This window comes from Lytechinus pictus, chromosome 1, assembly GCF_037042905.1.
Source record: "Lytechinus pictus isolate F3 Inbred chromosome 1, Lp3.0, whole genome shotgun sequence".
In the NCBI taxonomy this organism is placed as follows: Eukaryota; Metazoa; Echinodermata; class Echinoidea; order Temnopleuroida; family Toxopneustidae; genus Lytechinus; species Lytechinus pictus.
Window position 1 is genome coordinate 33163069 of NC_087245.1, and position 16653 is coordinate 33179721.

Genomic DNA, 16653 nt, shown 5'->3' on the forward strand with positions numbered 1-16653 from the left:
AGGTGGATAGAGTACTCACAATGGAAAAATAGATTGATGACTCTTACAATATTACAGGCATTGATCTAATCCAGGACTGGAATAATGGTGTAATAAGGGATTAGTTAAGTGTCCAGAGATGACATGTAAATAGGTGTATTATAAGACAGGTGGACTATGGATCTATGCAGCATATGTTGGTCATAGAGGCTGTTCTCACTACGTTCCTAAAACTAGTTTACTGGGAACCGGTTCAGAAAGCCAGTTTGGAAGATCGCTTTGCTAGCGTTCTCACTTGATCACACGAAAGTGGTTTTCAAAATCACTTCACGTATAGCGCTCTTGTTGCTATGGAAACGCTCTCAGTGGGGAGACACGTTTCGCGCGAAATTCGAAACCGCAGCATAGGCATTCTACACCTGTCGTGTGGAGTAGCGCGCTCAAAATGTGCGAAGATCGCTTCCCGAAGAACGGTTGTGTCCTCACTTACGCTAAAACCACTTTTCCGATGCGAAGCGATCTTGAAAACTACATCGCGAGGTGGTCTTCCAAACTGGTTTGGAAGAGCGCTTCCAAGAGCGCTTCGACCGTTCTCACTTAGCGTTAAACTAGTTTCCACTAAACTAGTTTCCACTAAACTAGTTTAAGGAACTGAGTGAGAACAGCCTCTAAGGTAAAACTTAATCAATATCCTGATAGAAATACTAATCAAACGTATTCAACAACTGTTGTAGACAATATTGTGTCACAGCAAGGGTAATAATATTGGTTTCATGACATTTGCTCCGTCGACAATTGCTCTGCTCTAAATTATACACACTTATCGAATGATCAACTTCAACCCTGGGTTCAACCCTAACCCTACATCATACACAAAATTAAGCCAGTAGAAATTGTCGCAGGAGCAAATGTTGTGTCACAAATAATATCATACATTGTAAAGTAAAGTAGAGCCTTATAAGCATTCATAGTTGCCCTGCTTTAAAAAGAAATACATTACAATTTGATATGTAATGTCTAAGATAGGACATCACATACCTATATAAAGCTGCAATATCATATTCCGTTAAAAAATTGCATGATTTGAGTAGTTGCCAGATTGTAAAATCATGGCGATTGTAAAGACAAGAACAAAAGGAGATGCCTCGTGAATATTTGTAAGAATTTAATGTATTTTTGGGCAGTACTTCTTATCATCTTACATAATAATTGTTGAATATTACTTGACATGAAATAATGACATATTAATATATGTGGGTAATTCCATAAAATGCGTACATATCCAACCCCCTATGTAGTATGTAATCACATGGGACCTTCCTGAGAGAAAAACTGGGGTCAGACAAACAAAACAGGTTGATTATTTTATGGATATATATGCCTACGAACCTTCCCCTCTCTAAGCTAAATTAATAAAGAATTTAAAAGGCTACACAATAGCACAGCAATATATGATTAGATTTTGCATTGCTTGATGCTATTACAACGAATCAACATGATATCTTATTTCACCCCCTAACTGGTATAAACAGTCTAAAATTGTCATATTGGCAAAGGAAAGCAAAAAAAGGGTGATTTAATAGGCCTTTTGTTTACTGGGCAATGAAAAATAAGTGCATTGCCATTAACAGTCAATGTTACCCACCCAGCTAGAACAGTGTGGTTTACTGACGAGTATTTGTTACAAAATTGGTTTTTGATTTGGGGGTGTTTTCTCATATAAACAGTTGCAGAGGATTTTGACTATTGTTCCCCACAATGCTAAATAGTACGTGCGGACTTAGTGATATATCCGGCCAAGCCTGTGCTTCTTTTTTTTTCTAGTTCAAAATGAGGTTAAATGTGGGAGGAAAACAATTTCACGAATAAATGTGAAGCACCAACTATTCTAAACAAATTATTCTTCTTTTGTTACTTTTACTCCATTTAGTAACACATCCAGGGTTATATCTGATAGGTCAGACGTTGTGTGATGAATAAGAAAAGAATGCTAATTATAAAATCTTTACTGCCATTCCCATCTGAATGTTAAAACCCCCAAATATTAGAACAACATTTGATATTAGAAACTATCATTATACTGTGACAAATATCTTCAATTCAGTGTAAGAAGTAAAAAAGGGTGAAGCTGAAATATAATTTTTTTTCAGATTTGGTGTGCTATATTACTTCTTTTTAAAAATTCATTGTTTGCACTGTATTCAAACGAAAAACAAATTTGCTACATTTCTTACAATGAACGTCCCTCTTATATTTGAATTTCTTATGATGTTACGATTCACATAGTATACAAACTGCATACACACTTCATGAATTTCTTGTCTTCAACCACAATGTTAAAGATAAAAAACTAACTCTGTACTCTCTCCTTTGTTTGACAGTCTTTTCTATTTGAAGGATTAAAATGAGATAGATTCTGAACATTTGACAGATAGCTCTGAATATGCACAAGTTCTGTGACCATTTAATTCATTCAGGGCATCGAACCACTTGTTCTTGGACCAGAACTGAATTATGGATTCAATTCTTATAAAAGGTCAACAATTTAATTCAATACCACAATGTATGGCTGTGGTCCATTTGAAATGGAATACAAACAGGAAACAGCAAATTTAGCCAAATATGTCACAAAAATGAGATTTCTACAATTAATCAGTTTTAACTCTATCAGGGGGATTAATTAAAGCAGTATCGTGATATGTAATACTATGCATCTCAAAAAGTCTGAGGGACTACTGCAGCTGCTCGGTAGTCTTTAAGGTCTAGACCCTTATGTGGTTAATAAAATTGCAATTCAATGAAGCTGAAAAATTCTAACAGAAATTTCTTGATACAGACTTACATTCTATAATTCTTTTGAAGGCATTTATTCTAAAACCTGACATTAATGGGGGAATTGAATTGCATTTCACAACATTAAAATATTAATTATTAAAATAAAATCCTTGATTGAATTATGACAGAATTATGACTGTAAAGTTCCTATCAAATTTGAATATATTTTAGGATATCTCAAAATTAGACTAAACTCAAAGCTATTTTTCATTTATCATTTGGTAATTTCTCTTTTTTGATAGAAAAAACTTAAGTCCTTAATATATCACAGGAAAATAGTAGGGCCTGCTGGGAGAACAGTTTTCGGAACCGAAGTGGCTACCCTGGGTAAATATACATTATTATTAATATAAAAATAATTATTTTGTTTATAACAACAACATATTAACTATATAACTGGAAATGAATATTATTACCTTTTGTACTCTCCTCAATTTTTATTTTTATCTTGTATTCTTTCTTGGGAGTGTCGCGGCCTAGAGGTTTTGACTCGAAATATTAATATTATTATTCTGCTTCAAAAAGAATGAAAATGAAACTTGAAAATTAAAAAAAATCTTCAAAGATGAGCAAAGGCCCTCAAATAATACATCACCATCAAGAATCACTTAGTACAGATCCCTACACACTCTTTTACAGAAATTAAACTGTGGTTTGTGACTTAATCACTCAGATCTTGACTAATCCTACTAATTGCCATGGCGATAGACTGACAAATCTTAGACTCTGAAACACTTGACTGCAATATGAAATTCTATCAACAACTTCCTCAGAAAATTCATAACTACAGAAAGGAAAATCTCTCCTCGAAATTTCATGTCAGAAATCTTTATCTATTGCACAACTATTTCCTTCGCAGGAATCGCTAATGGAAGAGTAATAACTTCGCCAGATCAAGAAAGAAAATGCTTTTTTGACAGATGCCATCTTGCATTCTGCGATGTGTTCAGACTGGCAGATCGCAAAACAAATTATTCACACAGCTGTGTGTTCAATTTTACATGTATATATCTATTTTTTCAGTCTGAACTTTATTATTGAAAAATTGCATTAACATTAATGAATCGCATGCATATGATAATAAAAAATAATATTCGCTTTTATTTTGCACTTAACAAAGACATTTCTAAGTGATTAACATGATATACATGTATACCATAACCTAATTTATCAGATCTTGGCTTGTTCGCACACAATGTACAAGTATGCACTTTCTTCACTCCGTGGGGAGTATTTCAAACTAAATTTTTGCATAAAAGTGTATATATCATTCGTATTCAAAGTAAAATCTCAATATCTACTCCAGGGTTCCGCTTTAGTCCAAAATTAATTTCATCGAAATTGTAGACCTCACATCTGGGTGGGACATATCATATGTATCAACTGATGATTGGCTGGCTGACATATTGATTAGCCCCGTATAATTCAAATAAACTTTTTAATATATCCAATAATATATAATTGAGTTTTTGTTACTTTTTCCATTCCTTTTTCAATGATTTTTTAAACGTTGCTTGGTATGATTATTGCATCCAGTTTGTGTTGTGTGAACAGTCTCTCGTTGCTTGGTTGATTTCATTGAATGCCCAGGAAACGTTGATCATGTGATGCAATTTTCTGCAAGGTCATGTTCTGACTTATCGTGATTACAAATCCATCATAAGTCAAGAGATGAACATGAAATGACTCAAAGATTTCTTGCATAAGATTTGAAAATTCCCTAAATTTAAATTGGTTTTCCATATCTGTGGTCTGTAACATAAAGCTTAGTGTTCAATTGGAAAGGGGAGGGGCACTGTATTTATGATTGATCATACACGGTAACCCATGCAATCAATCACAGAAATCATCTAAATAATCAATTACTAAGCTTTGTAAATAATAGATCCAGATCTGTGGAACAAAATCAAGTTATGTTCATTGAAAATAAGAGATACACAGAAAATTTGCAACTGAATGTAATTTTATTATTATATATTACATGGAACTTGAATGATTTTCAAATAAAAACACTGAAGAACAAAAGTGTTCACATAATTTGCACAATCAATGTTCACATAATTAGCACAATCAATGTCAGTTTTTATGTTATGAACTTGCACACATGCATGCTCTCACAACTAATAGGCCTACAGTTCTTTAATAGCTTATACATATAGGATAAAGAATTTTCAAAGGTTTGTACTTCAAACAAATAAGCTAATGAACTATCATCAATGAAGTTTAAATTGGCATGGCATATAACAAAGATGAATTGGTGATTGTACAGGTAATATAATGTAAATGCTTTTTCTGACATAATTGATAAAAAGTTGGCAATCATCATAACAAATGCTTTGGTTAAGAATCTATGGGCAATACAGAAGGGTTTTTATGTATTTACTTCTTCAATTTTCTATGTTTTGTCTTGTCATGATGAAACAAACTCTGTGTAGGAAACATTTCAGAACACATGATGCAGTGGCAACTGCACAGTTCAATCAATACCTTACACAAGTCAATCAAGTTAACCCTACGTTAGTTAGACCTCACTCACTATGAAATGCCAGTTGTGAAAGTGAAAAGTCTCCAAAAATAAATGAGGAGAAAATTAGTATGACATGAATGTTTATGAAGTATACCTTACAAATGAATAAAAAAAATATTTAAAAAATATGTGGGACATTGTATCAATATTGCTTCGAATAATACCGGACATTTGATGGAATTCCATGCTTATTTTGCTCATTTCTCAGCAATTACGCATTTTCTTCCAAAGCTATTTGGCACATATTTTTTTATTCATAGGCCTACTTACAAATACTTTGGTGGTATATTGGATTCTGTTTGAACTCATTTTGAGATTGTTACCACAACTGGTATTTATCTTTAATCTTAAAATTTGTATCCAAAGAGATAGCATTTCAATGTCTGAAGATGCATCCTTGCCTTATGAATCAATGAATAAAATAAAGAAATAATCTTTTAATTATCAAGAACTAAATCCCAGATCAACTGTAACCCGAGTAATTTGTCGAACATGACGCAGGCATCAAGATGAGAGCATATTGATTGATTAACGATTGCCCAATTCAGGTTTTACATCCCACAAATTGGGAAGCAATATGAGCAAATTAAAGACAATGGAGGACCTGACATTCAGGATCGACGATGACCTTTCAGGCAAAGTATGCCCGAACACGAAGCAAAACGACTATTTTCATGTATCTGCACACAAGTTGATTTATCGGGTAAGACTCCTGGCCAAATCAGGGCTTTCACCAATTCAATTAAAAGCCTCTCTTCGTGGGTAGTGATATATACGCACTTGACAAGGATATGGGGGCTGGGCCTGTATTCATACTCCACATTGAATTTCAGGGGAAACTACAAGCCCGGAAGGGTTTGTTCATATATTTTGTTTGGGCCTTGCAAAGCTGAAAGGACCCCAAAGAATAATACTACATGTAGTACATGTAAGTCTCTTTAAAAAGAAAACTTATCTATTTGAAGAAGTCTTTGAAATGTTTTTACTCGTATGTTTACTTATTTATGAAATACCACTGCATTGAAAAGACAGATTATTTTCTATAAAGTTGTCAGGGAACTTTGTTGTTTTCAAACTATAATTTTATGAAATATACTGTATGGTTTTCAATATCACCAATGCAACTGACCACCTTCTGTAGGCTACCTCTTAATAATATTTCATGAATAATATTCCTCTGACAAAATACAATATAAGTGAAGCAGATAATGATCACTCACTTCTGATAAACTTTGCTATTAATTTACCCATGTGAATACTATCATCGCTTACATTCTAAGAATAGCATCCATATTTAGGTTACCCCTATTTCATTACCACCAGCATCCACAGAACTTAAGTACAATTTAATTTGGCAACTAGTCTGCTAAATCTATAATTGTTGGACTTTGACCAACCAAACATAACCACATTTATGTCCATGATATAAAGTGACCTCAATATATCTGACCCAATAGCCTACTTTACAAAGTCTACAACTACTCAAAATGTATTACAGGAAAAGTGAGAACTAATCAGAAATTAAATTCCATATGAAAATAATGCAAATGATGATAATACTAGGCAGGTATAAGGAATATGGGCAGTTCCACAGTTACGGAGTGACATTCAGAAACAACTTTTTTGCATTCAAACAAAGATATCACCCATATTTGAATAGTTATTTGCCAAGAAATGGTACCTGACAGTAGTTGCTGAAACCCACTTTTCAAAGTGATAACATTTGTTATTTTAATCCACTGAATTAATGAGATAATAGTCATAAACATGGTTACGGTGTGACGCAAAATGGACATGCATATTTGAAGAGAAAACATATTGCTTAAACTCTGTGAATTTTGAATTGCTATCATAATTTTGATTTATTGATTGGATTCTATGTTGTTCTAGCTGTAATATGCTGCATTACATTAAAAAATTGGTGTATTATTTCATTAATTACGACTTAAAACGTAAACCCATACCCGGTTACGGAGTGACATCAGAAATATCCACTCACGGGCAGCGTAAAATGAACTTATATTTTAAAAATTTTGTTTGATATGATGTAAAATGATGACCTTCAGATTATCCAAAAGAAAATTTTACAAAACAAGCAATAGTTTTCTGTTAAATTGAAATGAAGTAAAAAACAATATATGTTGTCCCATGTATAGAATTTCTTGTATGGTTTCGATTCTCCTATAAGGAGATGCGTAAGAAAAAAAAATTGTGGCTAATTATTTTCCCCTTTTGTATTTATGAAATTCCATATGAGTTTTGATAGAAAACTTTGATCCAGATTTAAAATAGAGCCAATATAAATTTTTGGCAAATGTCCACTTTTGCTTGGAATTGCCCACATCTAGGATTTTTCTACTAGCTGAGGTGTACATCATTTCCCAACTGAAACAACACTTTCCCTGGATAAAACAATCTCGCAAAGAAAAATTCACATCATTATTTTATACTATTAACATAGATTAAAACAATTGAATTAAAAAACTTTTTTTTTAAACATGGGACCCGGAAGTGAACATAGAACATTGTGAGAGAGCGTGAAATTAAGAAGCATAAAATGAAGAAATTTCACGTATTACAACCGTTATCCATCAAAACATGAAATGATACTCGAGTACCAAGAGTGCTGAGCAAGAAGTACTCACCATTCTGTCGCTGAATGGAAAACATACAAAAGGATACACTAGACAGAGGCATGGATAGAGGAGGTGTGGTAGCTCCGTCAAGAGCAGGGGTTTAGATTTTAAGTGACCCTGGTTCAATTCCCACTTCAATTCCCGCTTTGTTAAGGCATTTACCCTTATTACCAAGTCCCTCAGAGAGGACCTTAATCTGTCAGTAAGTTGGTTGCTTACTTACAAGCAATCATGCTTTCTTAGCAATTAGATAAAAAATCAGCACCACAGAGGACAATTGAGCAGATTCATTAAGTTGGACACAATTAAGGGGGAAAGAATTGAGCATATTAAATTCATAGGAAGGAAGAAACAAAACGTCAGATGCCGTCTCTATGCAAATTGAGGTATTAAAAGATGCGAGTGAGAGTATTACATAATTCAAACAAATCCCCCTTTCAAAGACACCATAAATAACTCTAACTCTAGCTACAATTATTGGGTTAATCATTGAAAACACACTCCTCATTAAAAAAAAAGAGGACCAATTCTCAAATATTGACACAGAGCTGGTGACAGAGCGCTGGGAAACGAAATCTGAAATTTGACCAGCAAAATGTCAAGTGTTGGTCTCATAGGTGGGCAGGGTTTTGTGGACAAGGAGAAGAGACGATTAATTGAAGGGTTAATATTTGAATTAGCCTGTGTGTTGGTGTGGCTTGTAATGATATCTTAAGGCTGTATCTAGGGTAGGAAGAAGATAATCTAACTTTTTAAATGTTTTCTTTTCAGGTAGATTTGTTTATTACTTGGTGGATAAATAATACAGAAGATGCATTCATCTCTTTCCCTTTTTTCTCTCTCTTCAGTTGATAAGTTTAAATTGACTAAATTAAATAATACACTTTTAAGCACTGATAAAGTGATGAAATAATAAGGAGAGAGAGTTAGACAGAGAGAAGGAGAGGGAGAGATTAGACAGAGAGACAGAGACAGGTGGATAATGGTCAGAGAGGGAAATAAAGCGACTAGGTGAGAGATAATAAATTAATCACACAAAATATGTTCTACTGATTTTGATGAAAGACTGCCCTCTGTAGTATCCAGCAAGAAAGTTTTTTAAACATAAGAAGAGATTACTTTGTGGATATGGGTGCAAAACAGTCTCATCATTTGGTTCTGTCATGTATGATGTCACATGGTCTTAATCAAACAGTCAATAATCGAAATAAAGAAATATAGAAAGATATTTAAAAAATCATTACAGAAATGAACAAAAGAAAAATGAACTACCAAGCGATAAAGTTGAAAAATTAAAACTGTATTTTACAATGCAATTTGAGAAGAAATTTGAAACAATTCTTTGTACAGGATAATGTCATAAGTTGATATAATTCACTTTGAAAATAATAAAAGAAATCATATATCAAAAGCAACATGTTAATGTAATCCTTGATAAAAAAATTAGACGAGGCTGAGTAAATTATGGAACGTTAGGAAATGAAACAATTACTTACTTGCCAAGTGAAGACCTCTGTCTCCTGTTATCATAGATGGTCCTGTATCCTGCACCACCATTAGGAAGAGAGTCATCAACAGGCTCCTTAGCAGCCTTACGATGTCTATCGCTGAATGTCGGGTACTGCACCGGTGGTTTAGGCTGGTTGAGCAGGCGCTCGTTTAGGGTTGCCGATGGCTGCTCTGGTGACACCGGTGCTTGCTCTGATGGTACGTCTTGTTGAACCTGCTGTTGGGTCTGCTGCAGGATTGGTGGTTCTTGGTGCTGCTGAAATGGCTGCTGCTGCGGTTGCTGCTGCTGAAGGGTCTGTGATACAGGCACACTCTCTGTCTGGGTGATCTCCCGCACCTCCACCCTCTGGTGCATAATGGAAGGTTCCTGACCGGGGCCAGTCATCACCCCCCTCTGTGGAGTGCTCTGGACCGTTCCATACGACATCGGGGGTGAGATCTGCTGAACAGTGGAGTAAGAAGATGGTGCTGAGGCGGGCGGGGCGGTGACATAAGACACAGGTGATGATGGTGAGTTTTGGACAACACCGTGAGAGGCTTGAGGGGCAGAGGTTTTCACAATACCAAAGGTAGGTGATGGAGATCTGGCCTTGACTGAACCATATGTTGGAGGGGGTGCCACGGTCCCTTGGTGAGGCTGTGATGCTGGAGCCTGGTACTGTTGACTGGGAACCGGAGAATGAACAGGTGCAGCTGGTAGAGATGAAAAAATAAATCTCTATATTTATTCATATTCAAAATCATTGCTTCCCTAGCTGTAATGCTGCCCAAGGTGTGGCTAATGAACCTATATTGTATGTGCGCAGGACTGAATCTGATGACCGTGGTAAAGTCCATCTGTAATTACTTTATGTAAATTCACAAAAATTAACATCTCTATTACTGATGGCACCTGACAAATCATTGATAAAAACATTTTCACAAAATCTTTCTAAGAATCTATTTGTTACATGAACTAAATTTAATGAAGCCAAGAAGAAGTACGGTAAGAGAAATAAATGGTTACTCATCTTACAGCAATATTTCCATATTCCCAATGCTATGTTACCTTATTTAGTATATGTGACACACCAGTGTTTAAATCCCTGTACACTAAATACTTGAATCTTGTATTTGAAAGAGAACATCTTGATAGGACGCTGAGTTTCAACCAAATGTAATGAAAACTTCCTTAACAATTGCTATAAAGTCAGTGTCACACGATGATCCCAATATCAAAGTTAAGATTGAAATAAAAATAAACCTTAACTAAACCCTAAGCCAAGCTGAATTTCCATTGTAACCTGAAACAGACCCAACCAGTATAATGAGTAAGATTCACATCTTTTACATACCTTGCTGCCATGCATCTTGACCCGGGTATTGCTCCTTCCTATCTATGATGACCTGAGCCTCAACAGGAACCACCTGGATAGGTCCAAGCTCCACCGGATGGAGCCGCACCTCTGTGATAGGTGGCTCCATGGCCCTGGAGCGAGGTGGCTGCTCCTGGTACTGTACCACACTGGGTTGGGTTGGGGTGGTTGCCTGGGGGAGTGGCGCTGATGGTGGGGGAGCAGCGTTGACTTCCCGTACATAGCGAGGTGTGAATCTGGCTTCAACAACCCTGTCAGATAATGCAGGAGGAAAGAAATTGAAAGAAATATGAATGAAGAAATGAGGATACAAAAAATAAAAAGATTTGTTTGCCTTTATTCAGATTTTTGAAAATACATTGATCTTTTCTTGATTTCCTTAAAGAATGGATACCGTCAGGAAACAAATGCGTATATCTTTGTCTTTTAAAGATGTAAAATAAGGTACAAAGCTAAAATGGTCAAGAAAATTCAATGATTTGACTTTTGAATTACCATTCAAGGATAGGGTTTTATATTATATTCTTGAAAATTGATGAACATTCATTTAATTGTGGCAGCGGTGGGATCATTCCCCATGCCAATGGCAAACTTATGTTATCGACGGCAAGTCCATGTTATCTTTTTATTTCTCCATTTACTGAATCAATATACTTTTAACGAGTATTGAGCTTAATATCACCAAATAGATAAACCATGCTTCATACTTTAGATGACAATTTTCAAAATGAAGAAAAATTATTTCTAAGTAGCAACAGCTCATATAATGCAGATATGAACATTAGTAAATGATTGAAATTCAATATGCATCTCAATGCTTTCAAATCTCCAAATAAAGATGTAACATTATTCCTCAGTTTAATCTTATCTCAAAAGAGAAGATAATATGAAGCAGATCATGCATATCAACTGTTGAAAATCACAAAAGAACATGAAAAACTCTGAGATTCAAATGACTATCGTAAGCGATGCAAGCAACTGCAGTTCCCAGAATAAAGCAAAGTAACTTTGCATTTCAAAAAATCCAAACAGTTATAGACATCTAGCATGAAAATTATTAGCTAAATATAGATCTGCATAATCTAACAAATTTGGGTTATGATCATAGTAATTTATTTGAAATCTAGGGTGTTTTAATTTCATTGACATGTTATGTTTACTAAATAATCTCAGCATATTGGTTATCGAAAGAAATTAATAAAAATTACCAAAAAACAAACAAACAGAACAATGCTAACATGGCAAATTCTCGAGACAAGAAAAATATGTAAGATCACCGCAGAACAGCAATTTAACATGTTAGTGTTGATTCTTCAACAAAATAAAACCGACCACTACATTTATATGATTGTGATTAATCCAAAGACAACAAATAAACTGGAAACCCATTCTTTAGTCAAACATCGATACAAACACTAATTGAAAGAGCACACAAATATGAGATAAACATGATTTATAGAGCAACGATTGATGTTTCCTTGAAAGAGGCAAACATATCACATCTGAAGCCTTGATGTCCAAAAATCAACTACAAAGAATCCCAGACTCTTCTGGATAAATAAAAAAAAAATGTTCTCCTTGAAATAAATTATTGCATGGTATTTTTATTCTTCCACTTTGTTTATCTGGAGGTAAGTTTGAGCATTTCAACATTATTTTCTACATTATGTATAATAAGCTAACTCGATTTGATATGCTTTTCATTCAGTAGTTAGTCATAATGAAATCTGCCTCTGTAGATGAGCCATCATAGCAGAGCAATCAAGGTGGGTGGGGAGAGGTTAGATGAGGGCTGCAAGGGAATGGGGCAAGGTGGTTGAAGGAGAGAAAGGTAAAAATGTATTGGGGGCAAGAGAAGGGGACGACGGGAGCAAGGTGCAAGGCAAGGGGCAGGAGACGGGAAGGGGGGGGGGCATTTGTATCAAATGGATACAAAGAGGGGCAAATTTGCTTGAGACAGACAGCAAAAGATATACAGAACATCACAGTGTGACTTGCCCCTTCCCTCTAAAAAAAAAAAATGAAATGATAACTAAAGAATAGTTTTAGCAAGTTCCGAATAGCCACATTAAATTGATAGATTTGCGATTGGGTTGAATACAAAATAAAATTTCCATTTGACAGAAGAAAGGAAAATAACCAGTGTCCAGAATACATTTTTCTTTAGTCTTCATTGTATTGGAGAACTAACAGGGAAGGCAGGAGAGGAAGGGAGAGAAGGTGATATGAAGGAGGAAGAATACAGGGAATAAATTAAAAATGGGTAAACTCAGCCAGGATGAAAAAGTAAATTGCCACTTGGTCTACCACTGCTTTGTCTACTTTCCACTTGGTCCAAACCCACATGGTCTAATACTTGTTAGTGTACAACAAATTTGTCTATTAACCATTTGGTCTCATTTGCCATTTAGCCTAATTACTAATGTGTCCAACTCCCAACTAGGCTATACCCACTTTTATTCAAATCCACTTGGTCTATATGATTGAATAAAAATTTTCATTTAACAATTAAAATGCAAAATAAATACGCAAAGCGAAAGTCAGAGCGGCTTGGTATTATACTAAATGAGTTAGACCAAGTGGGTAGTAGAACAAGCGGGCTTAGCCATGACAGTTTTTTATAATTTGAGAATTAGAGCATCTGCTTGTAGACCAAATGGGTGAATTACAAAGCAACAAACATAACAAGGAGTGGGTAAGGGTCAGCTAAGAAGGGGGAAGGGGGTCACGCTCAATATAATCTTGATAAGGTAACCTACGGAGAGACTGTTGGTGGTTCCACCACACCTTCAAGAAGACTTGGAGGAGGGTCGAGAATACTGAAGGCAGATTAACAAAATTATATCAAATAAACTTTTTCTTGGTAATGATATGTTATATTAAGTAGGGTATCTAATTAAAAATGTGGTCTGTGCTGCATCTTCAGCAGGAAGCTTACTACGTGTCCTCAGAATGATTCAAAATTACTTTACAGCATCCCATTAAAAATCTTTACAAGGCAGCTAACAAAATTCTGTGGTCTGTGCTGCATCTTCAGCAGATATCTTACTATAATGTCCTTAGAATCTTTCATAATGGATTTTCAGCATAATTTTAAATATCTATACAAGGCACCAAACAAAAAAGTCTGTGGTGCATCTTTTACAGCAGGTATCAATAATATAGCATTCCATTTTGTTTATGATGAAAAGTAATAATAATATGCAACATTTATCTAGTGCTGCAAATTTTTACCCCCAGCTTTGGCATGGCTACCCTGACAGGTTCTCAAGCATTCAAAGATTCCTTCCTACTGGGAACCCATTTAATACAACTGGATGGAGAGTGGCAAATTTAGCCAGTGCTACAGTGGGAAATGTGAGGGTAAGTGAGAAAATGACACTTGTAGGATTCCAGCAGGATAAACGCAGCTCTGACCTTGAGTGTGGTGCCTAAGTTCTTCATCTCTCAATGTACATTATATTTAAACCCATAATTTCTGAATGATATCAGTTTATAGAACAAAAGTATTCAAATGTTAACTTGCACTGGGTTTCAGTATCAACTAATTATTTTAACCTACAAACATCACTGCGATAATTTACTCTTTACTTTGGCAAATACAAGATTAAAAGCATTATCAGTGCTCTATTCAGAACTCAAGCCCAACCCCCATCCCCAACATGAGCATGGGATTTTCTGTTTTATTGTCAACTATTAAGCCACAGGGATCATACTATTTAAAAGTGACAGCAAAAATGTGCAAAAAAAGCTCTTTTGTGAAATCATCAAAATCAATTACACAGTGGAACAATGAATAACATGGGTGAGTAACACATAAATATAAACTTGAAACTTGTTTTCACAAGTATACATCAATCTAATTTTAAAGTGGTAGAAGCAAAAATATAAGCAATAAGAAATATAATAAAATGTTGCTTTCGCCAGAATACATGTACATTGGTGGATAAGAATTTGTGGTAAACATCGCAATGACACAAAAAGCAGTGAAAGTGGAAAAGCATGATAATGTTCAAATCCACACACTCCTGTTTTATACATAGAGAGCTGGATATTGCAGAATATTTCACACTGCACTGCACACCTATATTGCTATAGTTGTGAAATAATCTACGGTAAGTAGTTTGACAGATTTAAAAGATATGATTTATTAACTTGGCATCGAGTTCAAACAGTTAATTATTACCTCTCATATATTGCTATTTTAAACTTAACATTGGTTTGCTTTTCTTATAATACATACCAATCATAAGTTATTGTGAAAAAAAAAAGTAAGATTTATTTTGAGTCTGTATTGTTTATTCAAAAGAAGAACAATTCTAACTTTAGATCCTGTTAAGTTGCAATCCTCTTTGAAAGTTGAGATCTATTCATAAAAAAATCTCTTCAATTGGGCTGAAGATTTTTTCCAGCAAAATTTTTATCTTTTTAATTCTAAAGAATAGTGTGGTCCCTCAGTGACATACGGAGGATTCAAGACCAGTGTAAAATGTATTGACAAATGCCCATCAAAGACAAATAAGAACTAATAAGTCTTTGTGGGTCTTTGTCATGATGGGTATTCAAGAATACATATATTCTGTTCTTGGCTCCTCTGTACATCGCTGAGAAAATACTCCCAAGATGACATAAATTGATAGAAGTTGATCACTCACTTTCTTGGTTTCCTAGCTTCCACATCTTCCGTGACATCCTTAGTGATGGGCATAATCTCAATGGGTTGCTGTTGATGAGTGACCTCTCGTCTCCACTGGGTGGTGGTAACCGTCTGAGGAACACCATTGGTTACCGTCTGTGGTTAGAACAGAGATGTTCAATGTTTATTCTTGCTTACATGTATTACATGTTTGATCTGTACAATGACTGATCCAAGACGATAGAAAACATTTTGGTTTTTAAAATGATTATGAGCTTATGAGAATTTTTTTTTTCTAAATTCACAAAATTTCTATTTGCCTAATTTGCTTTCTCCTCTATGTAGAATATTTAATACTGCCATGCTGCAAAGATCTAGTGAGACTTGCTGCCTCCCAAGCAAAAACTTACCAAAACAGGTAAAAGTTTGTGATTGTGGAAAAATGGAATATAGGAATAATGATTTCTGGTTTATAAAATGGTACTTTTAGCTAAGTTTGACCAGATTGTAGAATAAAAATCTGCAATTGTAGACCAATATTGAAAGTGAATTTTGGTTGACAAAGACAATTCCTCGAAAAGAATTTCTCTTTGTGATTTATCATAAAGCTTGAAAGAACACAGTGCCACACAGTGTTGTCAAGTGTGTTTACAGCGCTGTCAAAGTGCTTTCAGTGTGTTTACAGTGCTGTCAATGTTTTCACTGTGTGTTAACATATAAGACTATGTAAAGATGTAATTCATAATATTAAAATGCTCAAATTAAACAATATGAACATAATTCCACACTGTAGACACATCAACAGTGTGAGTGTTCACAGTGTGTTTGCATTGTGTTCTATATAAAAATGTGATTCACACTATTAAAATGCTCAAATTTAACTATGCAAAGATGTTTTTCACACTGTGTGTGTCCTACTATGATCACAATGTGAATACACTGTGGGTCATAATGAGAGGTACACTGTGCGACACACTGCAGGATACAATATGGGACATACTGTGAACTCAATGTGAACACACTGCAAACACATTTTGAACATACTAGGGAGCACACTGTGAACACACTCTGGGGAACATTGTGGGACACACTGCAAACACACTGTGACTACAATGTAACACATGGTTGGGCAGTGTGGGACAGTGTTTCAGCGGGTAAGGTACCCTGGTCTCAAAA

The 16653-nt window shown here is 35.0% G+C and overlaps 1 protein-coding gene across 1 annotated transcript in view; it reads right to left on the bottom strand.

Moving 5' to 3' along the window:
• Window positions 1-16653, bottom strand: part of LOC129261203 (uncharacterized) — a 66223-nt gene that overhangs the window by 11007 nt on the left and 38563 nt on the right. The window contains exons 21-24 of the mRNA XM_054899279.2: window positions 15497-15633; window positions 13601-13660; window positions 10821-11092; window positions 9474-10179 (exon numbers count right to left, since the gene is read on the bottom strand). Coding sequence (XP_054755254.2) covers window positions 9474-10179; window positions 10821-11092; window positions 13601-13660; window positions 15497-15633 — 1175 coding nt within the window. The remainder of the gene's footprint in view (window positions 1-9473; window positions 10180-10820; window positions 11093-13600; window positions 13661-15496; window positions 15634-16653) is intronic.